Source organism: Mustelus asterias, chromosome 23 (assembly GCF_964213995.1).
Source record: "Mustelus asterias chromosome 23, sMusAst1.hap1.1, whole genome shotgun sequence".
In the NCBI taxonomy this organism is placed as follows: domain Eukaryota; kingdom Metazoa; phylum Chordata; class Chondrichthyes; order Carcharhiniformes; family Triakidae; genus Mustelus; species Mustelus asterias.
In genome coordinates this window covers 48,147,192-48,175,053 of record NC_135823.1, presented here as the reverse complement: position 1 = coordinate 48,175,053, position 27,862 = coordinate 48,147,192, and the positions used below count along the sequence as shown (strand labels likewise).

Here is a 27,862-nt window from a genome sequence, read left to right as displayed (position 1 = left end):
ATGCCGGATGTGCGCAGACGCAGAGACGGGGCAGGGTGTCGGTCTGCGCCGGCGTTGTGACGGGACGGGGTGGAGATCGGTCTGCGCAGGCGCTAAGATGGCGGCGGTTCGGTGCTGCTCGCGCCTGGTGTCAGTGACCTGGAGCCCGGCAACCGGAGCCTGGGCCGGGACAGCGCGGACTCTCGGCAGCCGAGGCCTATGTACCGTCTTTTGGAAGGGCCCTGGACTGTGGCCGGCCGGTGGTCTGGGCCAAGGCCTGAGGCTGCGGCTGCCCGGTAAAGAGAATGGGCCGAGCCCGGGTGGTAACAACTGCAACGCCCTCAGTAGCCCCTGATAGGAACTTGAAATATCCCCGTGCCGGGTATGGCCAAAGCTCAAGATCCTTCCGGGCTGGGCATGGTCAGTGCCCCCACCCACCCCCTGCCAGGCTGGGCATGGTCAGTGCCCCCCCCACCCCCCACCAGACTGAGCATGGTCAGTGCTCCCCCCACGCCAGGCCGGGCAAGGTCAGTGCCCCCCCCCCACCCCCCGCCAGGCTGGGCATGGTCAGTGCCCCCACCCCCCGCCAGGCTGGGCATGGTCAGTGCCCCCACCCCCCGCCAGGCTGGGCATGGTCAGTGCCCCCACCCCCACCGCCAGGCTGGGCATGGCCAGTGCCCCCACCCCCTGCCAGGCTGGGCATGGTCAGTGCCCCCACCCCCCGCCAAGCTGGGCATGGTCAGTGCCCCCACCCCCCGCCAGGCTGGGCATGGTCGGTGCCCCCGCCAGGCTGGGCATGGTCAGTGCCCCCACCCCCACCGCCAGGCTGGGCATGGTCAGTGCCCCCGCCCCCCGCCAGGCTGGGCATGGTCAGTGCCCCCGCCAGGCTGGGCATGGTCAGTGCCCCCACCCCCACCGCCAGGCTGGGCATGGTCAGTGCCCCCACCCCCCGCCAGGCTGGGCATGGTCAGTGCCCCCACCCCCCGCCAGGCTGGGCATGGTCAGTGCCCCCACCCCCTGCCAGGCTGGGCATGGTCAGTGCCCCCACCCCCCGCCAGGCTGGGCATGGTCAGTGCCCCCACCCCCCGCCAGGCTGGGCATGGTCAGTGCCCCCACCCCCCGCCAGGCTGGGCATGGTCAGTGCCCCCACCCCCCGCCAGGCTGGGCATGGTCAGTGCCCCCACCCCCCGCCAGACTGGGCATGGTCAGTGCCCCCACCCCCCGCCAGGCTGGGCATGGTCAGTGCCCCCACCCCCCGCCAGGCTGGGCATGGTCAGTGCCCCCCCCACCGCCAGGCTGGGCATGGTCAGTGCCCCCCCACCGCCAGGCTGGGCATGGTCAGTGCCCCCACCGCCAGGCTGGGCATGGTCAGTGCCCCCCCCACCGCCAGGCTGGGCATGGTCAGTGCCCCCCCACGCCAGGCTGGGCAAGGTCAGCACCCAATTTGCTGGGCATGCTCAGCTCCCCCCGCCAGGCCGCATAGAGTCGGTATCCCACCCCAGCTTCCCACATGAATTAGCAGCAGGGGTAGGCTTGTCAGCTGTTCAAGCCTGCCCTGTCATTCAATGCGATCTTGGCTGATCCATTTGTAATCTCAACTCCACATTCCTGCCCGCGTCTGATAACCTTTCACCCCCTGACTTATCAAGAATCTACCTACCTCTGCCTTAAAAATATACAATGACTCAGCTTCCACCTCCTTTTGAAGAAGTGAATTTCAAAGAATTTCCAGACCTGGGCATGGTCAGTGACCCCCTCTTCCCAGATGGGGCATAAGTGTCTCCCATTCCCTGAGCACTTACAGTCACACCCTCCTTTCTTAAGTTGGGCACAATCAGTGCACACTCTTTCCCCCTCCCCACTTCCTGGGCTGGGCATGGTCAGTTCTCCAGTTGGTCAATGCCCACCCATCCCATGCCCTGCCCCTTTTCAGCCCATGCTTGATCTGTGCTTCCCTATCCCGTGAAACTGGGCAGATGGACTAAAATGATTTATTATAATTTATGTGTAGGAGATTGTGGATTTTTCCTAATTGTTGTTTTTCCTTATCTGCCCCAAGGTTCTGCACCACATCCTTTGAGTGTTGCTGCATTTCACACATCTTATAGCTTAGCCAAGACTGATTATTATGAGGTGCTGGGGATCCCACGGAACTCGACACAGAGGGAGATAAAGAAGGCCTATTACCAGGTATGAAAAGGAACATGCCATTTAAACCAGACTGAAAGTTAACTTCAACTCCTTTATTGATCAGGAGAATGACAGATGTGTTTCTTTTTTAGTTGTACCCAATTATCAGCCAGAATAATTTTTTTCAACTTCTACGTCCTGGCTATCAAATCGAGCTGTGATGGGAACCTGTTTGATAAATTTAATTCATTTTGATCCTTTCCCCTCACCCTTCTCTCCTTTTGCAGAGGAGCTAATTTTGCCAGTCCACGGTTTCATGGCATCAGGAATTCCAAGTGGCCACTTCTGATATATGGATCTGAATAAAGAATTAGCTGCTTGTTCCAATGTGGAGAGCATCAGGGAAACCTGCTGCTACTGTGTCAAGTCTGCAGTAGTTGCTGTCTGATGGATCTTGGAGAATTGAAAGAAAACAATGAAAAATAATTAAACTGCGAAAAGTACTGCGCAAACATTTGAATCCGTGAATAATTTGTCCCAGTGAAGCCTGTTGGGGAGAGACTGGGCTTGATGTGACTGCTTGTAATTTCTAATTAAACCTTGTGTCCTTGCACATACAGCTCGCGAAGAAATACCACCCAGACACAAACAAGGACGATCCAAAGGCAAAGGAGAAATTTTCCCACGTGGCAGAAGCTTATGAGGTATTGAATGTGGTCTGATGACAACCTCTAACACCAATAAAACAACCTCTCTGGCACAGAGGGAATGTTTCTGGGCTCCTAGGTGGCTGATCATGTCGGGGCTGAAAAGCAGATATCAGCACAATCAGAACATCTCCACTTTGTGGAGTTGTGGGGAAAGAGAGGGGTTGTGCATGCCTGGGAGCTATTGGGGATTGTGAGAAAAGGGGCCAGTCTTCTGTACTGATAGCAGCACGGTTGTTCGAATGGTTAGGCAATGTTTTTCCACCCTCTTGTCTTGAAGGAGAAAATGGAATGGGTGTATTAAAGGTGATGTAGGAAGATCTCCAATAACAGTACAGGATTTTTGAGGGTGTCTCCTTGTTTGCTTGTTAACTATTCTGGTAATGGGTTTTGTGGCTCTGGTTAATATCATTGTGGGTTGCAGGTGCTGAGTGATGAAGTGAAGAGGAAACAGTATGACATGTACGGGACAACAGGATTTGATACAGGAGGGTCGAGGAGCCAGCAATATTGGCAGTCGGGCCCTTCAGTGGATCCAGAGGAGCTCTTCAAACGCATCTTTGGGGAGTTTACTGGGTCTGGATTCAGAGATTTTAACACTATCTTTGACCAACACCAGGAGGTGAGTGAGATAATTATTTAGTTATTTGGGGAGCAGTGATTTGGAGGAAGGACAATTCCTCACTCGCCTCACCATTTGCCTTTATGCTGAAACTTCCTTCCCATAACAGGAATGCTTTGTGGTTACATGTGTAGAACCTGCAGGTTAAATCCAGAATCAGGAACATACTTTGTACAAGAGTGAGAGTCCCTGGAAGATGGATCTCACCCTACTTCACTTAAGAACATAAGAAATAGCAGAAGTAGGCCGTATGGTCCCTTGAACCTGCTTCATCATTCAAATGATCATAGCTGATTTTAGCCTTAACTCTATTTTCTCACTGGTTCTCCAAATCCCTTTATTCCCTGAAAAATCAAACCCCTGTCTAGCCTTAAATACTCAGAACCACTGAGTTTTTATTCTCTATTATTTTCTATTTGCACTCTATGTTGTACAAGGTCATAAGGTAACTTGAACCCACCAAGCTGCTGATGAACTGCTGATAGTCTAAATACTCTGGTTCATTTGGTTACTTTTTGGCAAGTGGCAGTTCAGCAGTGAAGAGTTAGAACATAGAACATTACAGTGCAGTACAGACCCTTCGGCCCTCGATGTTGCGCCGACTAGTGAAACCAATCTAAAGCCCCTCTAATCTACACTATTGCAATATCATTCATATGTTTATCCAATAACCATTTGAATGCTCTTAATGTTGACGAGTCCACTAGTGCTGCAGGCAGGGCATTTCACGCCCTTACTACTCTCTGAGTAAAGAACCTACCTCTAACATCTGTCCTATATCTCACCCCTCAATTTAAAGCTATGTCCCCTCATGTTAGCCATCACCTTCCGAGGAAAAAGGCTCTCACTATCCACCCTATCTAATCCTCTGATCATCTTGTATGCCTCTATTAAGTCCCCTCTTAACCTTCTTCTCTCCAACGAAAACAACCTCAAGTCCCTCAGCCTTTCCTCATACGATCTTCCCACCATACCAGGCAACATCCTGGTAAATCTCCTCTGCACCCTCTCCAACGCTTCCACATCTTTCCTATAATGCGGCAACCAGAACTGTACGCAATACTCCAAGTGCAGCCGCACCAGAGTTTTGTACAGTTGCAGCATGGCCTCGTGGCTCCGAAACTCAGTTCCTCTACCAATAAAAGCTAACACACCATATGCATTCTTAACAACCCTATCAACCTGGGTGCCAACTTTCAGGGATCTATGCACATGGACACCCAGATCCTTCTGTTCATCCACACTACCAAGTATCTTACCATTAGCCCAGTACTCTGTATTCATGTTACTCCTTCCAAAGTGAATCACCTCACATTTTTCCGCATTAAACTCCATTTGCCACCTCTCAGCCCAGCTCTGCAGCTTATCTATGTCCCTCTGTAACCTGCCACTTCCCTCCGCACTGTCTACAACTCCGCCCACTTTAGTGTCATCCGCAAATTTATTAATCCTTACTTCTACGCCATCATCCAGGTCATTTATAAAAATGACAAACAGCAGTGGCCCCAAAACAGATCCTTGCGGTACACCCCTAGTAACTGAACTCCAGGATGAATATTTCCCATCAACTACCACCCTCTGTTTTCTTACAGCTAGCCAATTCCTGATCCAAACCACTAAATCACCCTCAATCCCATGTGTCCGTATTTTGGCAACAAATTACCAAAACATCCTGGGCAGTTCAAGATATTTTGGAAGATTACTATGAAGCATGTGCTGATACTAGTTTATAATATTGTACTGGGTCCAAAATCTGAATACCTCATTCCATATAAATCTCTTAAAGCATTTACTGCAACTTACCAGTTACTCTTAATTAATCACATTTGAACATAACTCACTTGTCATATACAAACTTGACGAAATCTAATTGATCATGTTTGCAGTTTGAATCCTCCTTCGAGCTTTTCAGATAGCTGCGTATTAGTAATTTAAGTTTGGTTTGAGATTCTGGCTCCTAAACCACTCGGCTTTGTGACTGGATTTAAAAAGACAGCCATTGAATCAATGCTAAACAAAGAGCCTATTCTGTTCTATGGCAGTGACAAATTTGGTTTCAGACAGGAGCTTGGAAGAAATTTAGATGCTTTAAAAAGTCAAGCTGAGAAATCTTTGTGCATTGGCTTTATGCAGTGAAGTCGCTTGATCTATTTCTGTACACAGTGCCGCTGTATGTAGTATCTTCCATTCCCCTACAGCTTTTTCCCAGGATGGAAGAGTCAATTACTAGGGGGCACAGGTTTAAGGTGCAAGGGGCAAGGTTTAAAGGAGATGTACAATGCAGATATTTTACACAGAGAGTAGTGGGTGCCTGGAACTCGCTGCCAGGGGAGGTAGTGGAAGCGGCTACGGTAGTGACTTTTAAAGGGCGTCTTGACAAATACATGAATAGGATGGGAATAGAGGGATATGGTCCCGGAAGGGTAAGGGCTTTTAATTAAGTCGGGCAGCATGGCTGGTGCAGGCTTCGAAGGTCGAAGGGCCTGTTCTTGTGCTGTAATTTTCTTTGTTCTTTGTTTGTTCTTTAGTACATCATGGAGCTCACCTTCACACAGGCTGCAAAGGGTGTCAACAAGGAGATTACACTGAATCTGGAGGACACATGCCAAAGATGTGATGGTAAAGGAAATGAACCAGGAACTAAAGTCCAGCACTGCCATTACTGCAATGGCACTGGCATGGTGAGCATGGATGCTCAGTCATAAAACCACAGGATGATACAGCCCAGTAAGCCAATCCACCCATCATGCCTATGCTGATCTTTCAAATTGAAATCTGGGGCTTATAACTGCTAAATGTTTTTAGTTCTGTCAGGTTTGTTTGGATCAATGTTTAACATTCTACTTTGATAAGTTGCACGAAAGGAAAAAAATGTTTAGGGCTCTGGGGGACAAGGAAGAGAATGGGACTAATTACATAGATCGACCAAAGAGCTGGCATAGGCACAGTGGGCCGAAGGGCATCCTTCTGAACTGTATCATTCTATGAGTTTTGTTGCTGATTTTTATTCCCTCCCTCTCGTGAAGGTATTGTCTGATGCTGGGGTTCGCCTCTAGGGGTCACTCAATACATTTAATTTTGTTTGCAGTTCTGTATGAATATGGGCGACATGCTGGCACAGTGGCCAGCACTGCTACCTCAGTGCCAGGGACATGGGTTCGATTCTGGCCTTGGGTGTCTATGTCGCTTCTGTATGTTATCCCCGTGTCTGTGTGGATTTCCCCCAAGTGTTCCTGTTTCTTCCCATGGTACAAAGATGTGCAGATTAGATAGATTGACCATGCTAAATTGCCCCATGGTGTCCAAAGATGTGTAGGTTAGGTGGATTACTCATGATAAATGTGTGGGGTTATGGGGGTAGGATGTGGGGGTTTGGGCCTGGCTAAGATTCTCTTTTTGAGAGGCAGTGCAGATTCGATGGGCCAAATGTCCTCTTTCTGCTCTGTAGGAATTCTATGGTTCTGTCCAAATGTAAAAGCAGCAAGTCCAATATCCAGGGTACAGGGTATTGTAACAATGCATTTGTATTTGGAGTAAAAGAGTTTTCTCATATGCTTTTATGGGTACAGTATACAATATATTTCTCAAACCCACCCACCTGAAAAAGTGTACGCAGAGCAAGGGATTTGCCTGCTAGATAAATCTCCATTAGAATGATACCAGGACCCAAAAAGCTAACAGGTTGCACAAACTTGACTTGTATTTCATTGAGCTTAGAGGATTAAATAATGAGCTGTTCAAGGTGTTTAAAATGTTATTAATTCAATAGACAAGATGCAGAAAAACTATTTTCTCTGCTGGGCTAATCCAGAACAAGAGGATATAATCTTGATGTTGGAGCTAGGCAGTTTAGGAGAGGAGTTAAAGTCACCCAGAGGGTGGTGAATGTGTGGGATTCACTACCACCGAATGTAGTTGAGGCCAAAAGGTTGTCTGATTTCAAGAAGAAATTAGATATAGCTCTTGAGGCTAAAGGGATCAAGGGATATGGGGGGAAGGCGGGATCAGAATATTGAGAATCGATGATCAGCCGTGATCAAGCTGAATGGCGGAGCAGGCCCGTAGGGCCAAATGGCATATTCCTGCCTCTAGTTTCTTTGTAAAATGCACTTCATCTATACACACAATGGAAATATGGAACTTGCTCCTTCCAAAAATCTGTGGATGCTGGGGTCAGTTAGAGCTTTCAAGACTGAGAATTATAGATTTTGTTGGGTAACAGATATGAAGCAGGAGTGGGTAAATAAAATGAAGAGACAGATCAACCAGTATCCAATTGAATGGTGGGACCAACATGAGGGGCTGAATGACTCCCTCTTCCTATATTCAGTCTGCTCGTGCCTGATGCTATTGACTCTTGATTCCAAAGAAACAGACAATTCAGTCAAAGTTAATCTAATCTTTCTGAACCTTGGTCCCTCCCAGTTTAGGAATTGAATAACTGTAACAATCTGGGGTATGGACCTGTTACTGAATAGCCCCAAGAGGGTAAACTAGCTTTATTTAGGCTTTTATTCTAACAACATAGCGGTGGTCACCAACACATTGCCCTGTGCTTCCTCTCTTGCAGGAAACTTTGAACACTGGTCCATTTGTAATGCGCTCCACATGTCGGCGATGTGGTGGACGGGGATCTGTGATGACGACACCTTGTATTGTGTGCCGAGGGAAAGGGCAGAGCAAACAGAAGAGGACAGTGATGGTGCCAGTACCGGCGGGTAAGGACTGGTCACCAAGAAGGTTCCTGTTTTGGGGAAAGAAGGTGACAGTTTGGTAAAAGGGTAACACACAGTGGTTTCTCTTATACCCTGGGAGCGAGGGGTGCTGTATATCCAAACTCCAGGCTGTCAGTATACCTGTGCTGCAGTGAAAGTTTGGAACCAGTAGAATGGGATCTGTCCGCTCCATTATTAAACCGGTCTTGGCCCCCTCCCATCCATTCAGTGATTTCTGATCGATTCTGCTCAGTTCCTGAAGCCACTGAAGTACTTGGGTGAGATTCCTTTTGTTACCGGTAGCCTTCCTGAAGTTTCTCACTGGGTGAGGATATCAAAGGACATGGAGCAAAGGCAGGTACATGGAGTTAAAGTTTTAATCAGTCATGATCTGATTGAATGGTGGAGCAGATCTGAGGGCTGAATGGCCCCCTCCTGTTCCTCATTCAGGTGCCTTGCTCTGGCTGGTGATGAAGGTGCTACAGCCGAACTAGATTCTGCTTTCAATTGCCATCAGTGGGCAAGCACCTTCCAAGAGGAGCTGCTAGTTAATCAGCTGATTCTGGGGCACAGTAAAGTCGCTCGTGCCTCATCTCAGACCAGAAGTTAAAGACATTTTTTGTCTGTGGAGCTTCATTACAATCCATTTGCCCTCAGTTTTAGTTTGGAGAGAGTTTGGCTACTGGTTATGATGGCTATGCCTGTGCTTTACCTGATGCAGCATGTGCATGTATTACAGGTGTGGAGGATGGACAGACCGTACGGATGTCAGTGGGACGCAAGGAGATCTTCATCATTTTCAGGGTAAGGCATGTGAACCAGGCATATTGAAGATGAATGTTTCTTGTCTTAGGCAATTGGAAAGTGTAACTATTAGACTGACTTGGTAGTTTTGATTGAAGTTGAGCTGTAAAAAAAAACATAATAATGAGATGAAAGAAGATTACATTTTTGTTTCTGGCTCAATGTTTTTTTGGGGGGGAGGTTGGAGGAGAATGACTTCATTCTGGCTCCAGCCATTTTTCCTAATCCGGAGAGAATGACAATGGATAAATTTCTCTGTTGGTAACATATTTCCAGAAGTATGAGGTGTAAAGTGGGTGCAAACCCAACTCATTTCTTTGAGTGGGGAGGGTGGCGAGCAAAATGTTGTTACCATTTCATTGAAGTGTTTTGGCCTGAAAAGTAATAGACTGTGGCACGGTGGCACAGTGGTTAGCACTGCTGGCTCACAGCACCAGGGTCCTGGGTTCGATTCCCAGCTCAGGTGACTGTCTGTCTGGAGTTTGCACGTTCCCCCCCCGTGTTTGCGTGGGTTTCCTCTGGGTGGGTGCTCCAGTTTCCTGCCACGGTCCGAAAGACGTGCTGGTTAGGTGCTTTGGCCATGCTACATTTACCCTCTGCACCTGAACAGGAGCCGGAGTGTGGCGACTAGGGGATTTTCACAGTAACTTCATTGCAGTGTTAATGTAAGCCTACTCATGACACTAATAAATAAACTAAACTAAAAGACTAATAGACACTGCTGCTCATATTGTCTTACAGGATGGGGAGGGTAGGGGTAGTTTTGGTGGCAGGAAGGAGGGATTGGGTCTGGCAGTTTGGATTTTGGCTGTTTCAATTTTGCTTGAAAACATTTTTTTAATTGTTTAGGTCCAAAGGAGCTCGACCTTTCGAAGGGAGGGAGCTGACATTCATTCGGACCTGAATATATCCGTAGCCCAGGCAATTCTGGGAGGCACCGCCCGGACTCCGGGACTGCATGAAACCATCAACATCACGGTGAGTGTCACTGGGCTACTATCACCAATGCAACAACAACAACCATTGCCAGTTCTGGGTGGACTTATCTCTGGTTTAATAACTTCTCACCACCCTACCTGGTCAAATAGTATTTTCCCATCTGTATCATTCTCCATCTGAGGAAAAAAATGTTTAAAAAAAGATGAAAGCTGTTTTCCAGTATTCCTCTGATTTTTTTTTTCCCCTCCCTGTACTGCTTGCAAGAGGACCTTGGAGATTAATCTTTATTTCCCACAGACTCCAGGTTACTTCAGAGAGTTGGCAACCCAATGTGTGAGCACGTTTGCCTTTCAGACTGAATAACTTTCAAACTAGTCGGTGCTGGGGTACTCTAACCTGTCTGGCCGGTCAGTGTTGGGGTTGTCTGCTAGATCTGCCCATTAGTGATGAGGCTGTCCCGTTGGTCTGCCTGTTGGTGTTGTGACGTGGACTATCCTGGCGAGGGCAGCACCTGCATGTTTGATGCTGGGCAGTAGTTAAACAGGCACCTGTACTGGAACCATTCACTGGAACGGCCTTTGACTTTTATCCGTCAGATTTGTTATTGATTTTGGTGACTGATTAATCTCCTTTCCCAACTCCCAGTTGGATTGTGACGATTCGGACTTGTGCTTTACTTTCGCAATGGGAGTTTCTAATCTCGGTAGTGACAACTTATGAACATACGTCCTCTGCTGCTTTTAGTCACTTCTGCTCCCTTTGTCCCTAGATTCCGGCAGGGATTCAGGTTGATCAGAAGATTCGACTTGCTGGTAAAGGTATCCCAAAAGTCAACAGTTATGGATACGGTGATCATTACATCCACATCAAGGTGAAGATCCCAAAGTAAGTAGCGCCACCTGCTTCATGCTGAGAATGCAGCTACAGTCAACTGGAAGTCTAATCCAACTGAAACTTTATCTCGCACTTCTGTGACTTAGACCTTCATTATCATACAGAGGGTAATTTAACAAAGTGGAACAGATCACCCACTATCACAGAACATGCCTGGTTATCATCTCATTGAAAGAGAGGCTCAAGAATGAGTGGGCAATCTATCCTTTCCCGAGGGAAATGGCTCCAAAATGAACCTTCACTTTACAGACTCTTTAATTACAAGCAACCTGCTGGAGTAAATGGAATCACTTACAGCAACAACTCGGGACAGAAACACAACCTGTTCTACAACACAAGTCATGGCAGAAATGCTCCAACTATTAATCTTATAATTCAAACTCTGACCCTTTTGAAGTTTTAAGCACTTTGCTATGTTTAAATCTTAGCTTGCTTTGCTTAAATCATCTTGTTGATTAATTTAAATTTTCTAGCACAAGAAGTGACTGAATTATTGGCAGCTGGCTGTACTAACAATTTCTCTTATCATCCCCAAGACCACTTTTTATACTGATAGTTAAAATGGCTCCAGTGTTTCATTCCTTTCTATTTTAGAGAATCATAGAATCCTACAGTGCAGAAGGAGGCCATTTGGCCCATCGAGTCTGCACCGACCACAATCCCATCCAGGCCCTATCCCCATAACCCCATGTATTTACCCTAGCTAGTCCTCCTGACACTAAGGGGAAATTTAGCATCGCCAATCCACCTAACCCGCACATCTGTGGACTGTGGGAAGAAACCGGAGCACCCGGAGGAAACCCATGCAGATGCAAGGAGAACATGCAGACTCCAGAATCGGACCCAGGTACCTGGCGGTGTGAGGCAGTAGTGCTAACCACTGTGCCATTGTTTTGTAAATGTTGAATTCAGAAGCCTGGGGTGTATGACACAGGGCCTTCCTGCTCTTTATATGCAGCAAAGGGATTGATCATGGGAAGATATCCAGGACCTAGCGGGATGGGATCTTTGCCCCTTCTTTTTGATTTCTCAAATGAAATCTGACAGCTGGACGCACTTGAATGGCGATGATCACATTCAGGAGGTGATTGGTCTCTGTGTTGTAGAACAGGTTGTGTTTTTGTCCCAGGTTGTTGCTGTAAGTGATTTAGTTGGCTCCAGCAGGTAGCTTGTGACTGAAGAGGTTGTAAAGTGAAGATTCCTTTCGAATCATTTCCCTAGGGATAGGTCTGTTCCTTCTCAGCTGTGAATGCTAATTGTTACTCCTGATTCTCGCTTTGGCAGGAGGTTGTCGGCCAGACAGAATTCCCTGATGCTGGCTTATGCAGAAGAGGAGAATGATGTGGAGGGCACAGTGAATGGAGTCGTTACTACGGCTACAGGTGAGAAACGGGTTAATGGGTTTTAACAACAGGCATGCCAGTATGCTTTTGCTGATAAGTGCCATGAATGCACACAGTTGACCAAGTGCATCAGAGTCAAGAGAGTTGTGACAGAATCAGATAGAGTTTAGCAGAATCAGGAGGAACTGGGAGCAGGTGGCAGCAAGCACTTTGCTGTGATCGCTTACTGGGTTAATCATAGAATCCTACAGTGCAGGAGGCCATTTGGCTCATCGAGTCTGCACCAACCACAATCCCACCCAGGCCCTATCCCCATAATCCCATGCATTTACCCTACCTAATCCTCTTGACACTAAGGGGCAATTTAGCATGACCAGTCTACCTGACCCCACATTTTTGGACGTGGGAGGAAATTGGAGCACCTGGAGGAAACCCACCGGACACAGGGAGAATGTGCAAACTCCACACAGACAGTGACCCAAGCTGGGAATTGAACCTGGGTCCCTGGCGCTGTGAGGCAGCAGTGCTAACCACAGTTCCACCGTGCCGGTCACTAATGGGATAGATGTTCTGTGAGGGTTTAGATTAATAGTTTTGTAACAGTATGTGAAAAAAGCCTTGCATTTTTATTGCACCTTTCATGATCTCAGTATGTCCCAAAATGTTGTACAACCAGCAAAATACTTTATGAAGTGTGGTCACTGTTGTAGGAAATGCAGCAACCACTTTGCACAGAGCAATCCAGGGGCAGCATGACGTGAGATCAGTGATCAAGAATAGCATTAGCCCGAGAAGAATCATATGGCTGAACTTCAGGAACATCTTGTTGATAGTCCATCTTGTTTCTCTTTCCTGGCATTTACTGCTCACTGTTCAGCTTTGTTCTTTAATTGGTTTTCTTTTGTGCTTACCTTCAGATTAGAATTTGTTTAATCTTATATAGTCTGCTGTACAAGTAAGTTTGAAGCCAAGATGTGGATTTCACAGTGAGTGCTCTGGACTTTTCTGTGTAATGGAGGTTGTGCTTGCTGTAAGAGACGATGATGTGGAGATGCCGGCGTTACTTTAACCTGGTGCTGTGAGACTTCTTACTGTAAGAGGTGATGCCAGAGGAAAATGCACTGCTCCTCAAAATAGGAGAGAACGCAGGAAGCCACAACTGCCCTAACTACCCCCTCACTGGAGGGACCTTGGCTGATATCTGTTAGAATGTAGAGACAGAAGGAAACCATTCAGTCCCTGGAGCATGTTCTGCCATTTAATTAGATTGTGACTGATTTCATAGAATCCCTACAGTGCAGAAGGAGGCCAATCGGCCCATCAAGTCTGAACTGACTCTCTGAGCATTTTACCCAGGCCCTATCCTCATAATCCCACATATTTACCCTGCTAATTCCCCTAGCCTATACATTTTGGGACACCATGAGACAATTTAGCACGGTCGATCCATCTAACCTACACACCTTTGGACTGTGGGAAGAAACCGGAGCACCTGGAGGAAGCTCACACAGACATGGGGAGAATGTGCAGACTCCACATAGACAGTCACCCAAGGCCAGAATTGAACCCAGGTCCCCTGGCAACAGGCAATTTGTAATTTAGTTCCACGCACCTGAAAAGAGGGGAATGAGGGTGGGGAAGGAAAATCAGCAAACTATACACCCAAGTTATTAGATCTGATGGATTTAACAGCAGTAGAACAAAGCATCATAGCTGTGAGGGACAGCTCGGTGGATAGGATATTAGTATGTAGATAGGCTGGAAAATTGGGCGGGGATCCTGGATTCAGGATTCAATCCTGGACCGGGGAGCGGCGCGGGCTTGGAGGGCCGAAGGGCCTGTTCCTGTGCTGTATTGTTCTTTGTTCTTTGTTCTATTGTAAATGCATCAGAACAAGTAGGTTGCAATGTGCACAGCTTTACCCACTTGCCTACGTACCCTCCCAAACTGCATAAGAAATAGGAGTAGGCTATGCGACCCCTTGTCAGCCTTCCTATCTGATCTTCAACCCCAACTCCACTTTTCCTACCTGATTCCCCTGGATTTCAAGAATCTATCAATCTCAGTCTTGGATATATTCAATACTGAGTATTCACAGCTCTCCATGTTAGAGAATTCCAAGGATTCATAACCATTTGAAGTGAAGAAGGTTCTCCTGATTTCAGTCCTAAATGACTGACTTATCCTGAGACTATGCATCCTAGTTCAACACTCTTCAGCCAGAGTAAACAGCCTCCAAAATCTGTGCTCTCAAAATTTTTTAATCAATGATATTGCCCCTCAACCTTCTAAACACCATTGAATACAGGCCCGTTCTACTCAGTCTCTCCTAGAACCTCCCAATCCCAGGAATCAGTCTAGTGAACCTTCACTGCACCCTTCTAAGGCAAGTATATAGCTCCTTCGATAAGGAGTCCCAAACTGTACACAGTACCCTTAAATGTGGCTTCACCAAGCCCTGTACAATTGGAGCAAGATTTCCTTACTCTTGTACTCCAGCCCATGGCAGTAAAGGCCAACAGGCCATTTGCCTTCCTAATTACTTTACCTGTGTGCTAACTGTGCTTTGTGCACAAGGACACACAAATCTCTCTGAACACCAACATCTAATAGTTTCTCACCATTTCAAAGTTTTTTGTATTGCCACTTTTCTCTATTCCTACTAAAGTGAATTACCTCACATTTCCCACATTATATGTGGCTTTCTTGATCACTGATTTAATCCATCCATATTTTTTTGCAACAGTGTGCCCTCCTCACAGCTTACTTTACTCATCTAGCAGACTTAGATATGTTACACATGGTCTGTCATCTAAGTCATTAATATAGATTATAAATAACTGAGGCCCTGACACTAATCATTACTGCACCCCACTAGCAATAGCCTGCCAACTTGAAAGTTACCCATTTATTCTGTTTCTCTGTCTCCATATACTCTGTTTCTGGTCTGTTTGACCAATCTTCGATCCAACTTCATGAACCTTTATCAGGTGTTTGTCTACCTTCATATTGCACCTTATCAAATGTCTTTTTCAAAATCCAAATATACTATAGCCACTGTTCCTTTTTCCAGTCTGCTAGTTACATCCTCAAAAAACAATGATAGGTTAGGTTGGGCGAAACACAGTTTTGTTTTTATAAAATCATATTGACTCTGTCTCATCATATAATTAAGTGCTCTGTTAACCTCATGTACGAGGTTATTACCAGTTTCCTTGAGACTTATTTATGGCACCAAAGGCTGCCATTCGACCAACCATGTCTATGCAGGCTGTCTGTAGAAGAGTACAGTCAGTGCCATTTCCCAGTTCCATCCTCGTAGCCTGGCATATTTATTTCCTTCAACTGCCCATCGCATTTCCTTTTGAAATCATTGATTGTCTCTGCTTCTACCATCCTCATAAGCAGAATGTCCTAGTTCATTACCACTAGCATAGATGTATTAAGGGAAAGCTAGATAAAAACGAGGAAGAAATAAAAGGATGTGGTGATAGTGTAAAATGGGGGAGGGAGGAAAGAAGCCTTGAAGGGAACATGAACACTAGCATAGACAACTTAGACTGCATTGTCTGTTTGTGCTGTAATTTCTATACAAAGTGCAGTCAGTGTAAATAAGCACATTTTGCCAGAGGCTTGTTAGAACATTTAATTTAATAATCAAGTGCATAAATACATTTGGATAAAGAGCAAACTTACTGAAATTATTTGGCTCCAATCACTGATTACAGAAACTGGAATTTCACACAATGTAGAAGAAGTAGTTCTTCCCCATATATCTCTTGCACAAAACCATCAACCTCTGTCCCCTAGTCTTTGTATCATCAGATAGCTAATGGGAACAGTTTACTTTGTCTATCCTATCCAAACCTGTCATCATCTTGTACACCTCTATCAAATCTCCTCTCAGTCTTCTTTGCTTCAAAGAGAATAACCCCAGTTCCTCCAACCTAACCACGTAGCTAAAATCCCTCTTCCCTGGTCTTAAACGAGGTGGCTAATTAGATTGGCGTTCTGGTGTTAATTTTCCAAAATTTGTTAGATTCTGAAAAGGTTCCATCAGACTGGAAAGCAGCAAATATAACCCCTCTATTCAAGAAGAGAGGGAGGCTGAAAACAGGAAATCATAGGCCAGTTAGCTTGACATCATGGGGAAGGTGGTAGAATCAGTCATTAAATAAGTCATTAGCTGGGCAGTTAGACAAGTTCAAGTTAATTGGGAGTCACCATGGTTTTATGAAAGGAAAATCATGTTTGATGAATTCTTTGAAGGAGTAATATTTGCAGTGGATGGAGGGGAGCTTATAGACGTACTTGGGAGTTCCAGAGAGCATTTGATAAGATGCCACATCAAAGCTTATTACAAAAGATAAAAGCTCATGGTGTAGGGGTAACATATTAGCTTGGATTGAAGATTGGCCGGCTGGCAGAAAACAGTCTGTGTGCATAAATGGGTCTTTGACAGGATATGATGAGTGGAGTCCCACAGAGGTCCATGCCAGACCACAACCTTTTACAATTTACACCAATGACTTGGATGAGGGGAGCGAAGGCATAGTAGCTAAATTTGCAGACGACGATGCAAAGATAGGTAGGAAAAACTGGCCATGTTTCCACTAGAGCTCAGAAGAGTGAGGGATGACTTAATTGAAGTATACAAGATGCTGAACGGTATTGATAAGGTAGACATTGAAATAATGTTTCCTCTTGTGGGTGAGTCCAGAACTAGGGGGCACTGTTTTAAAATTGGAGATTGTCCTGAGGAGAGAGTGTTTTCTGAGGGGTGTGTGACTTTGGGACTCAGAAGGTGGTGGAAATGGGGTAATTTGTATATTTGTAAGGCAAAGGTAGATAGATTCTTGTTAGGCATTGGGAATCAAAGGTTATCAGGGGTAGATGGTGAATGTAGAACTCAACGCAAACAAATCAACCACAATCTTATTGAATGGTGAAGCAACCTTGAGGGACCGAATGGCTTACTTCTCCTATTTCATGCATGTGCATGTATGGAACCATTCTGGTAAATCTCAACTGCACCCTCATCCTTTGTAAAATGTGGTGACCAGAACTGGGCGTAATACTCAAATTGCGGCCTAACCAGAGTTTTAGAACCCTAGGATGTAGATCATCAGGAACAAGGGGTTTTGGTAGTCCCATTAATTTCTCCAGTACATTTTCTTTATTATTAATACCTTAAGTTTCTCACACTCCGTTTTGACCTTTGATTCCCTGTTATTTTTGGTATGTTTTTGTACCTTTAAACATAAAGACACAAAATATTTAATATCTCAGCAATTCATTACTCCCCATGTTAATGTCTCCTGCCTCAACCCATAAGCATCCATGTTTATTCTTGCTAATGTTCTTTTAATTTCTGGCTTCTTTATTCTCATTCTATTTTCTCCCTTTATCAATTTTTGATTATGCTGGTTTCTAAACCTCCCAATCCTCAGGCTTTCTGATCATTTTGGCAATGTTATAAACCTCTTTTAATCTAATCCTTAACTTCCTTACTTAGTTGGCCACAAATTAATCACTTTTTCCATTGAGAGTTTTGGTTCAATGTATATTCATTGAGAATGATAATACTTAAATGTTTACCATTGCTTATTTACCATTATCTCCCTGAAACTAGTTGTTAATCCACCTTAACCAATTCATAGTGAAATTTATAATAATATGATCATTGATCCCCAGAAGATCCCTTGTGAGGTTACTAATTAACTCTGTCTCATCACACAAAATGAAAGCTAAACTAGCCACTTCCCCAGTTGGTTTCCTGAAGCATTGTTCTAGGATATTGTCCCAAATGCATTCTATGAACTTGTTCTCCAAACTATTTTTAATTCGATTTGTACAGTCTATATGAAAATTAAAGCTCTCGCTATTGTTGCATTGCCTTTGTTAGAAGTTCCTCTTATTGCTTGATTAATGCTGTCCAGCAAAGCAGGGACCTATAAACAACTCTCCGCAGCATTTTCTGACCCTTGTTATTTCTCATCTCCACCCACACTGCTTCTATTACCTGTTCTTCTGAGCCAAAACTCTTCTTCACCACTGTCCATATATCATATTTTATTGCCCCACCTTTCAATTTTGTCTGTCTTTTCAAAACAGCAGGAACCCTAGAGTATTTAGTTCCCAATCTCGCCTGAGCAAAGTCCACCCAACCACATCACTGTAATGGCATTACATTAGCTTAAACACTTTTATCTCATGTTATGCCATTAATTCTTATCTTGTTACAAATGCTCTGTGAATTCTGATAAAATGTTTTTAATTGTAAACTTTTATCTTCCCTGATTTGACCTTATTTACTGTCACTGAAAGCAAATTTGCAGTAACATCAAGCAGTTAGGAAGGCAAATGGTATGTTGGCTTTCATTGCAAGAGGACTTGAATACAGAAGCAAGGATGTCTTACTGTAGCTGTACAGGGCCTTGGTGAGAGCACACATGGAGTATTATGTACAGTTTTGATCTTTTTGAAGAAAGGATATACTTGCCAATGGGATTGTAGCAAAAGCTCACTAGACTGATTCCTGTATGAGGAGCGATTGGGTCGACTGGGCCTCTATTCATTGGAATTAATTCATTGAATCTAATTAAAATGTATAAAATTCTGACAGGGCTGGACAGACTGGATGCAGGGATGTTGTTTCCACCTGCTGGGGGTCTAGGCAAGGGGTCACAGCCTCAGGATATGGGGTAGGCCATTTTGGACTGTGATGAGGAAAAGCTTCTTCACCCAGCGGGTAGTGAACCTGTGGAAGCCAAGTTACTGAATATATGTAAGAAGGAAATACGCTTCTAGACTCTAAAGGCGTCAAGAGATATTGGGAGATTGCAGGAATATGGCATTGAGATAAAGGATCAGCCATGATTTTGTTGAATACTGAAGCAGGCTCAAAGGGCCAAATGGCCTTTTTTTATATGTTTCTATGGATTGTTAAACTCTGAAACAAGCAAGGTTTGTGTTGAATTACACATGCTGGTGTGCTGTGGCCAATTTCCTCATTCTGACCCTGGGCTTTCATTGTTTGTCTCTACAGGCACTAAAGCCCAGGTGACTACTGAGACAGGAGGAAAAGAGTCAGACCAGCCTGAGCAAAATCCAGGGGAAAACAAGGAGGGATTCTTTAGTAAATTAAAGCGAATGTTTAACTGACATGTCAGAGGTAGGAAACCTCAATTTTGTTTTCCCTTTTTCATCACCCAAACAACACAGTTTGTCCATCTGGCCAACAAAACTGTTGTGTTGCCTTATGCAGCAGATGTACATTGTAGTTACAATACTTAAATATCAGTGTGCGAATGGCTACCCAGCTGGGTCCTGTGTCAGTTTCCAAATGTTAACTAACTGGTGTTGAGCAATGTGTACAGCCCCCAACATGGATACAAAGCGGGACTTGTCTCTGGGACTCTTAAGCAAAATGAGTTCAGGCAGTCAGATTCTCAGTAAATCAGTCGCCATTGATTTCCCAAGTGGCCACAAGGCTTAACAAGTTTGTGAGGCTTATTATTGCATTCATACAATGATGGGTGCTTGCTACTCAGACACTTCACAGTATTCCTGGTTTTGTGGGGTGGTTTTTGTTCTCTGCAAACGCAGACTAGTGTTCTGGGATATGAGTGCTTGTTTTCAATCTCAATAAATGTGCTTTGAAAGTTTAATTAGTTGTATTCTGATTTCAGGAAAGCGCTCGAGTGGAAACTGAGCCTAACCTGTGTGACCCGATTGTGGACTGGTGCACCGCTGTGAAGGGTGCACATTTTGTGCCATCACTGTCAGAGTGACAGGGTTGCTGAAGAAATTTCTTTCTCTTGAAACCAAACAGCAAGAACCTAGAGACACATGTTTCAATAAGCCCTTACATTTTATTTTGTAGTTTTGATTACTTATGTACAGTGATGTCAATGGCCATGTAAATATAGTGACAGATAACAGTATTTAATTGCAGCTTGTTGCACTGTGATCAATGTTTTGGACAACATAAAAATAATTGTTCTGAGAATTGGAAATGTCTCTTCCATTTAAATCCTGCCGTAAATTTTGAAGTGACACACAATGTTCCTGGAGTTTGCATGTTTATGAAGTTAGGAGTTTTTCTTCAATTGGTTACATGTTCCTTTAGCTGCTTGGAGTGTTTCTCTATTTTACTCCAGATTCTGTTCCTTGCAGATACAGGCAGTAGTGGGTTTTAATTGGAGAATTTGGGTAGATAGTCACTTGGAACTCCAGAATCACTGTTTGTGAGCAGACTGTTACTATCCCCAGAATGGTCCAATATATTTAACGGTTAAGTCCAATTGTCTGTAGTCATCCTCTAATCTTTAACAATGTGGAGCTGTGAAATGTTCTCAACAGGAAGATTTCAGTAATTACCATCCAGAATGAGAGCTTAAGAGTCCACCAACTGGGCATTCTGTCAACATAGGAATAGCTGTTGCCCCAGTATGCAGCATAGGGTCTACCTGATACCCAGTCTCTGCCTTACTGACTTAGTATTTAACTGTATGAAACATCGTGGTCAGTCTGGGACCAGGCTCCCAAAGGAAAAAATAGAAACAGTATTATATCAGCTAGTTAAATTTTCTTTCAAAAACTAACAATTTGGAAACTGGTATCTTGTTGACTTTGAACCTATGGTTCTGACAGCTTATTGATTAACTGAGTGTTAGGATTAGTTAACAACTCCACTGTCACATTTTGCCACAACCAGGATGGTAGAAGTTAAACTTAATGTATCTTGCTGCTTTCTCAGCCAGTAATTTCTCCATTCCTATGCACGTACAGCATTCGGCCAGAAATTGAAGTGCCTCTGCCTGCCTGGTTAAGTGGAAACTGGTGGGCAGGTTATTTTTGTAAGAATCCCAATGTACATAACTTCAGGTAATGGAAGGTTTGCATTATGTTGGATATTCTGTACCAACAACTAGCGGATCACACCCCCAGGTTTCCTGCTTGAAAGCAAACATTAACTTAGAATTTCAGCTTATATTGGATTCTGCTTCATGCAGCAGCAATCCTCAATATCCCTGTAGCTTCGTCAACATTAAAAAATTAGTATCTAATAAAATACTATACTTCAATCCAGTAAGGAATTCAGGAGAAGTTACAGGAGTGGAAAGAATACGAAAACTTGCTACTACAGATGAATAGCACAGGGAAAGCTAGATAAACGAGAAAGAAATAAAAGGATAAAGTAGGCGATAGGGTGAAAAGAAGCTTTGTATGCACATAAACACCAGCATACAATGTACAGTCAGTGTAAATAAAGACATTTTGCCAGAGACTTGTTAGAATGTTTAATAATCAAGTGCATAAATACATTAGATAAACTTACTGAAATTACTCAGGTCCAATCACATTAAAGAAAGTGGAATTTCACACAATGTTACATATAATTGCATCCCAACCAGGCAACACCTAGCAAATGAATCAGGGTCTTCTGCAGAGTCAACAGCCTGGATCCACAGGGAGGCGAGTGTTGAACCAGAGTTTGCCAATAATTCTCTTTCTCAAAGTGAGGTCACTGTGGTCAGCTACATCTTCCTGTCTGTGAGGTACATATTGGGACGTGTCTGAAGTTTTTGATCAATTATAGTAACCAATTGTGCTCCTTCAAAATAAATTGGAAAGTCTCAGTTTCTCCAAAAACAGCCGCTAGCAGTGACAATGAGGACACAATTCAAAGAGGCAGTCGCAGGTGGGACTCTGCATTCCAAATCATATTTACACCTTGCTCAGCCAGTGGCATTAGAGTGGTACATATCTGAACACTAAACAATACAGCAGAGCTGAGTTAACAAGCCTGTGCCCAAGGCCAAATACTGCAAAGGGAAAGGAGTTGAAGTAGGTGTTAAATTTTAGATCAGCTACTCTGGGTAAGGAAGTGAGGGGTGGACGTTATGATGGGGAGATGTTTGCATCACTTCCGTTGGACAGTCTTTGTCTCTGACTGTAAACCTCACAGCAGATACCAGCCAGCAGTGAGTGCCAGAAGAGCAGCTAGGACCAGCTGAAATGGACAGCTCTGCACCATGGCCATCACAGAGTGCAACGGGCATCCTATTTCACCATCGCCTGGAGAGAGAAAGATGGCCAAAGGATTAATCAAGAGACATTGTCATGTGCATTTCATAGACCTGCAGATTACAGTCCTGGGGCATCAGTGAAATACACCAAGTACATTACATCATAGGAATGCAGATCATGTCTTCAAGTCCACTCAAACATCAGCAGGCTGTCCCACCCACTGGTGCCAGCAGTTGGCTGTCAGCTTGGGATCTCAGACAGTTGCTTGTTCAGATGTTAGTGAGTTGGCCCCTTGGTATAAAATGGCCTAAGGACGTAGAGAACCATTTCCATGTGAGGCCAGACTCCAGCTTGCCAATCATTTGAGGCTGCAGACTGACAGAGGTTCATTAGTGACTGGGTGTTGTGATAATCCACAGGAACATCTAATTGCTAATTTGTGGGATCTCTGAACCATTCTCCTTCAATCAGATTCTGGGATCCCCTCCATCATTCTTCTCTAATCAGAGTCTGGAATACCCAACCCAATTTCAGTGCAAGATTCCACCCCCCAACTCTTCCTTCAATCACAGTTAAAGCTTCCCCCCCCCCCCATCCCCAAATTGCATTTCTCTCAGAATGGTACCAAAATGACAAACTTCTGTACCTTTTGCAGCATAGAATGGGCACTTCCGAGCATCTCCTTTCCCATCATGGAGCGGGACTCCAGATGCCTGCACCACTTCCCCCAGGGTTTTTCCAAACTTATCTAATTCCTCAAAAACCTGAGAGAATTTGTGATAAAAGCAAAAATTAAAGTGGAGGAGTTATTAGTTGGCAGAATCTTTCAATACAGAATGTGCAGTTGGACAGATAGGGCCTTTGGAAACAAAACTGACAAGAAATTATTTTAACTGCAGAGAGTTGTGGTTCACTCAATGTAACAGAGGCTGCCTGTTCTCTCAGCCACTAGCAGCTCCAGTAAACATCAATACAGGTCACAGCAAGGCTCGGAGAGCCCCCTCATTGTTCCAAATACAGCATTCAATTGTCTGAGGGGACGTTGTGGAAACTTGTTCACATTATTATACAGACAAAAGAGAGGAGAAACATTCTGTTCATTTAATAATTCATATCATATCTTTAATGTAGTAAAATGCCCCAGGGCATTTCACGGGATTGTTATCAAACAAAAGCCAACACAAAGTCACAAAGACAGTTGACCAAAGAATTGATCAAAGAGGTTGATTACAAGTAGTGTCTTGAGGGGAAATAATAAAGAGACAGAGAGGAATAATCAGAGAACTAAAGATCTTGGGGCCAAGGCAACTGAAGACACAACCCCAATGAAGAAGTGATTAAAATTGCTTCTTGGCCTTTTGGCTAAGATCAAGTGTAGTATGCGGATTCTGCACTTGGTTGAGGTCATTAGGTTACATTTAAGCTTCATTTTCATATGAAGCAATTTTTAAAAGCGGCATCTCGGCCTTTTGGCTAAGATGCAAATGAGATCAAGCCTTGGAGGAGGAAGACCTGCGCCTACTCCAATCAGCTTGGCTCATGTAGATCAGGCCCAAGACAGGGGTTGCATACCCTGTCTTGTCAGCCTGGATTGGGAATGTCTCAACTTGTTGAGACTGTGAATTGGAAAAGTATTTTTTTTTAAAAGGCCAGAATTAGGAGTGCAAATATCCAAGGGCTCTGGGCTGCAGGAGATTAGGGCTGGAGGCAAGGCCATTGAAAGATTTTAAAATAAGAATTTTAAAAGTTAAAGGCTTGCTTAACTGGGATGTGGGACAGTAAGCACGGGGGTGATGGGCTCCACTGTTTGAATTCCTGCAACAGGGAGAAAGGGGTAATGAGAAAAAAAACATTAGAAATCATAATTAAGACAGAAAACAGCAGAGAAACAGTGTGGAGAAAGTGGACAAGGTTTTGTGTCAAGACATTTAAGAAGCAGGTAGTAATCCTACAAAAGGTTGCAACACAAGATGTTTCTTCCATTTCCTGCTCCCGGTTTTCTGCATGTTACTACATGATTTATCAGAGCCTTACTTTATAAAAGTATCCTGGATCTTGCTGCATCTTATGACACAATTGTTTAGATAAGGCAGAAGGCCACACTAGGTTTGGGAGAGGAAATTGTACTCCTCCTCATCAACAGCCCTCAGTAACACTCACCTCCATGTTGAAGCGAAAAGCTCGGTTGGCCTCCTCCACAATTCTCTCCTTGGTCTCCCTGCTGGTCTCCAGAGTGTTCAACCGTGATCGGTACAGCTGCTTGAAGCGAGCAGGATTGGAAATGTTGTCAAAGGTGTAGAACTGCACACCCTCTCCATTGCTCGGCAAGTGCAAGGCTCTCTGTGCCACTTTCTTCAGTACCTGTCCCCCTGACAGATCACCCATGTAACGGGTGTAGGCATGTGCTGCTAGCAGCTCAGGTTCATGCTCCCCCACGTGATGGATCCTCTCTACGTATTTTGCTGTAGCCTCTGAACACTTGATCTGGTCCTGCCAATCTGCCCCAAAGAAGTATTCCAGGTCCTTCGCCAGAGCATCCTTGCGATGCAGCTCAAGCGGGAAGTAAAGGGGAGCAAAGCCAGTATGTTCTGCATTTTTATCCATCTCCTCCTCCAGGGCGGAATAGGTGAAGTAGAGGGCAACCGTGCCCAACTGTAACACAAGGTAGCAGCAATGATGGAACAGCTCAGAGCACCAAATCCCAGTTAGCTTTGCTAATCTGCTATCCTCCTCCCAGAGGCACCTGCTATCCCACAATAAGTCAACCCCAACAGCCATTGCTAGATTAGAATGGCAAGTTACACAAAACACGAGGGGGGGGGGGGGTGGAAATAAGACATTGAGGCCAAATCTAACTCTGTCCTCACCCTTGGTCTTTCCAATGGGGATCACTGGCCACTAAAACAAAACAGCAGCAACCCTGACAGATTCCTAGCCCAGGTTGCTGATGTTGCCCTGTTCATCAATCCCCAGTCTGAGTGCAACAGATTCAAAGACACTTGGAATTTCAGCTGCAGAGTGACCGCTCTCTTCTGACAAGCATCTCAATCACCACATTCACTGTCACAACCGACTTGCCCCTAATCCTTATGAAACATGGTAATTCCTCACATTAAGTTACAACCAATTTGAAAGCTGCAGTTAGGTTCTGTAGGAACAAGCGTGTCAGACATGTTACCTTGTAAGTTGAAATACTGCTCATATTCGTAATGTGCAACAAAATACATTTAAAAATCTAAGAGATGTGCTAACTCTTTCCACTTAATTCCTGCTCCCTGACCCTTGCTTGCTGCTTCACTCTCCCAAACCCAAAGTTAAGTTAATTTATTAGTCACAAGTAGGCTTACATCAACACTATAATGAAGTGACAGTGAAAATCCCCTAGTCACCACACTCTGGCATCTGTTGGGGTACACTGAGGGAGAATTTAGCATGGCCAGTGCACCTAACTAGCACGTCTTTCGGACTGTGGGAGGAAACCGGAGCACCCGGGGGAAACCCACGCAGGGAAAACATGCAGACTCCGCACAGACAGTGACCCAAGCTGGGAATCGCACCTGGCTCCCTGGTGCTGAGAGGCAGCAGTGCTAACCACTGTGCCACCCCGCCCCTACGACAAGTGGTAGGGAAATGACAAACAGGAGAGGCTCCTCCAATGGTGCCTGATCAGGCCACACTATGCCTGCACAAAACGAAAATCCCAACCCTAGGTGCACGTCCTAGCCCCACTGTATTCGAGGCATTGAAGCAGAACGGGATTTCATGCAAAGATTTGCATTTCTTCAGTGCCTTTCATGGTCTCAGGACATCCCAGAGTGTTTTATGGATAATAAAGTACTTTTGAAGTGTAATCATTATTTTGACGTTGGAAACGAGGCGGCCAATTTGTGCAAAGCAAGATCCACAAACAGCAAATGTGAAAAAGACCAGATAACTTGTTTTATGGCATTGGTTCAGAGATAAATATTAGCCACTTAACAGGGCAGACTGTACTTCAGTTAAACAGCTCATCTGAAAGATGGCATATCTGACCATGCAGTTCCCCCTGCAGCGTCACCCCCTCCGACCATGTTGTGCCCCCCCCCCCCAGCACCACCCCATCAACCATGCAGTGCCCCCCACAGTGCTGCCCCTCTGTGTGGCACCCCACAGCACTAATCCTTTGACCGTGCAGAGTCCCCCTCTGACCATGCAGCATGCCCTCAGCACCACCCTTCTGACACTGCAGCACTCCCTTAGTTCCGAACGTCCAACAGTGTGGCACTCTAACAGCACCGACCATCTGACAGTGTGGCACCCCCACAGCCTGGACGCTCTTACTGTGCGTGCCACCCACAGCGCTGACCCTCCAACTGTGCAGTGCTCCCAAAACACTGACATGCTTTGCCAGCCTCAGACAGTGCAGCTCCCCCACAGCACCACCCACCTGACAGTACAGTGCTCGCTCAGTACTACCACTCCCAACACTACAATGCTCCCTCAGCACTGCCCCTCCAACACTGCAGCATACCCTCAGTATTGCACTGAAATGTCAGTCTAGATTTTTGTGAAGTTCTGTCATGGGACTTGCACGCACAAGCTATCAACAGAGGTGAAAACGATAGCTTATGAACCTCGGTTGACACAGTGAATCTAAACACAAAACGCAAGCTTGCTCAGAGGCCAGAGGTGAAGCCTGGTGCGTCCTCTACTTAGCTCTATGCTACACTGCCTGATGCTATTAGTTACTAGGACATTAATGCCAACAAAGCAGGCAAACGTTTCAACTGTTTGAGGAGTGGACAGCTGATTGGAATAAGGATCTCTGAACAGCCAATTCTGCTGGGGCAGTAAAACCAAAACCTCACAAACCCCATGGATTGTCAACCCATCCCCCATTCCAAGTGGATTCAAATGACTGGTCATAGTGATGGCGTCTGAGTGACCGGCAGCAGGCCTGAGTGCTGGAGACTGAGCGATTGGCAATGATGGAACCTGGGAACTCATCCACCCTGTGAGGGGCCCCGTTCACATAATGGCATTTTGAATCTTTGACAATAAATACAGCCATTTAAATGGTGATGTGCTGAGCTGAGCCCTTCCAGAACAGTCGATATTCATGTAACTACACAATGAAGCATCCAAATCCTGCACAGGTCAATTGGCCAATTCTCCCACAACAGTTCCTGGTGGCATCAAACCTATTATGCCCCAGCGTCACCCTTTCCATGTCCACATCCATTTTGCTCATCTCTTGCTACACAATCAATCTGCAGGAAAGTCCCCATAACCTGACTGCTAGAGCAGACAGACAGCACAGACCATGATCAGCCCCACCTCAAACAGTTCTCGGCGAATCTTGCCTTTCAGGAATTCCTTCACAAACTGAGTGTTCTCTGCTCGATCATGAGATTCCTTTGTTCCTTCCTTCAAGATCTCCGAGAGGTCGGTGCTACTGTTGTGGCGGGAGGAAGGAGAACAATTAGAGGAGAAGATTGGGGTGGGGGGGTGGAGTCAAGAACATGAGCGAGCACACAGAGGGTGAGACAGAAGGTTGTTTATTGCTACTGAAAAAGAGGTAAATGGAATTCATTGCTATCTGTATCAGGCTCAACAAGCATTCCATGGTCAAGGATCAGCACTAATGCAGGAAGCACTCTCTCCAACAAGGTGCTTTTCCCAAACCAGCCTCTCTAACTAAGAAAACCAGTTTAA

The 27,862-nt window shown here is 45.2% G+C and overlaps 2 protein-coding genes and 1 pseudogene across 3 annotated transcripts; 2 read left to right on the top strand and 1 right to left on the bottom strand.

Annotated features, from left to right (window-relative positions):
- The first annotated feature begins 46 nt into the window (after positions 1–46).
- dnaja3a (DnaJ heat shock protein family (Hsp40) member A3a) lies at positions 47–21,424 on the top strand. Of its 2 annotated transcripts, XM_078240475.1 has the most exons (12): positions 58–275; positions 2,039–2,169; positions 2,730–2,813; positions 3,241–3,438; positions 5,967–6,119; positions 8,009–8,156; positions 8,893–8,957; positions 9,807–9,935; positions 10,666–10,781; positions 12,075–12,172; positions 19,182–19,307; positions 19,825–21,424. In XM_078240475.1, the coding sequence occupies exons 1-11, from the start codon at positions 98–100 to the stop codon at positions 19,295–19,297; spliced, it is 1,416 nt and encodes a 471-aa protein (XP_078096601.1). In that variant the 5' UTR covers positions 58–97; the 3' UTR covers positions 19,298–19,307; positions 19,825–21,424. The 2 variants fall into 2 exon arrangements, with proteins under 2 accessions (XP_078096602.1, XP_078096601.1); XM_078240476.1 differs by lacking the exon at positions 19,182–19,307 and having other exon boundaries at positions 47–275.
- hmox2b (heme oxygenase 2b) lies at positions 21,425–27,631 on the bottom strand (the record flags this gene model as incomplete). The annotated part of the gene is made up of 4 exons (XM_078239883.1): positions 21,425–22,216; positions 22,815–22,932; positions 24,329–24,820; positions 27,485–27,631. Coding segments are annotated over 4 exons (873 nt in total), but the record flags the coding sequence as incomplete, so codon positions are not given.
- LOC144510950 (U2 spliceosomal RNA) lies at positions 23,511–23,718 on the top strand (annotated as a pseudogene).
- Positions 27,632–27,862: the final 231 nt, after the last annotated feature.

Coding starts and splice junctions, on each gene's coding strand:
- dnaja3a (XM_078240475.1), top strand. CDS start 98: ATGGCGGCGGTTCGGTGCTGCTCGCGCCTGGTGTCAGTGACCTGGAGC. Junction 3,439..5,966: donor TCTTTGACCAACACCAGGAG/GTGAGTGAGATA, acceptor TTTGTTCTTTAG/TACATCATGGAGCTCACCTT. Junction 9,936..10,665: donor ATGAAACCATCAACATCACG/GTGAGTGTCACT, acceptor CTTTGTCCCTAG/ATTCCGGCAGGGATTCAGGT.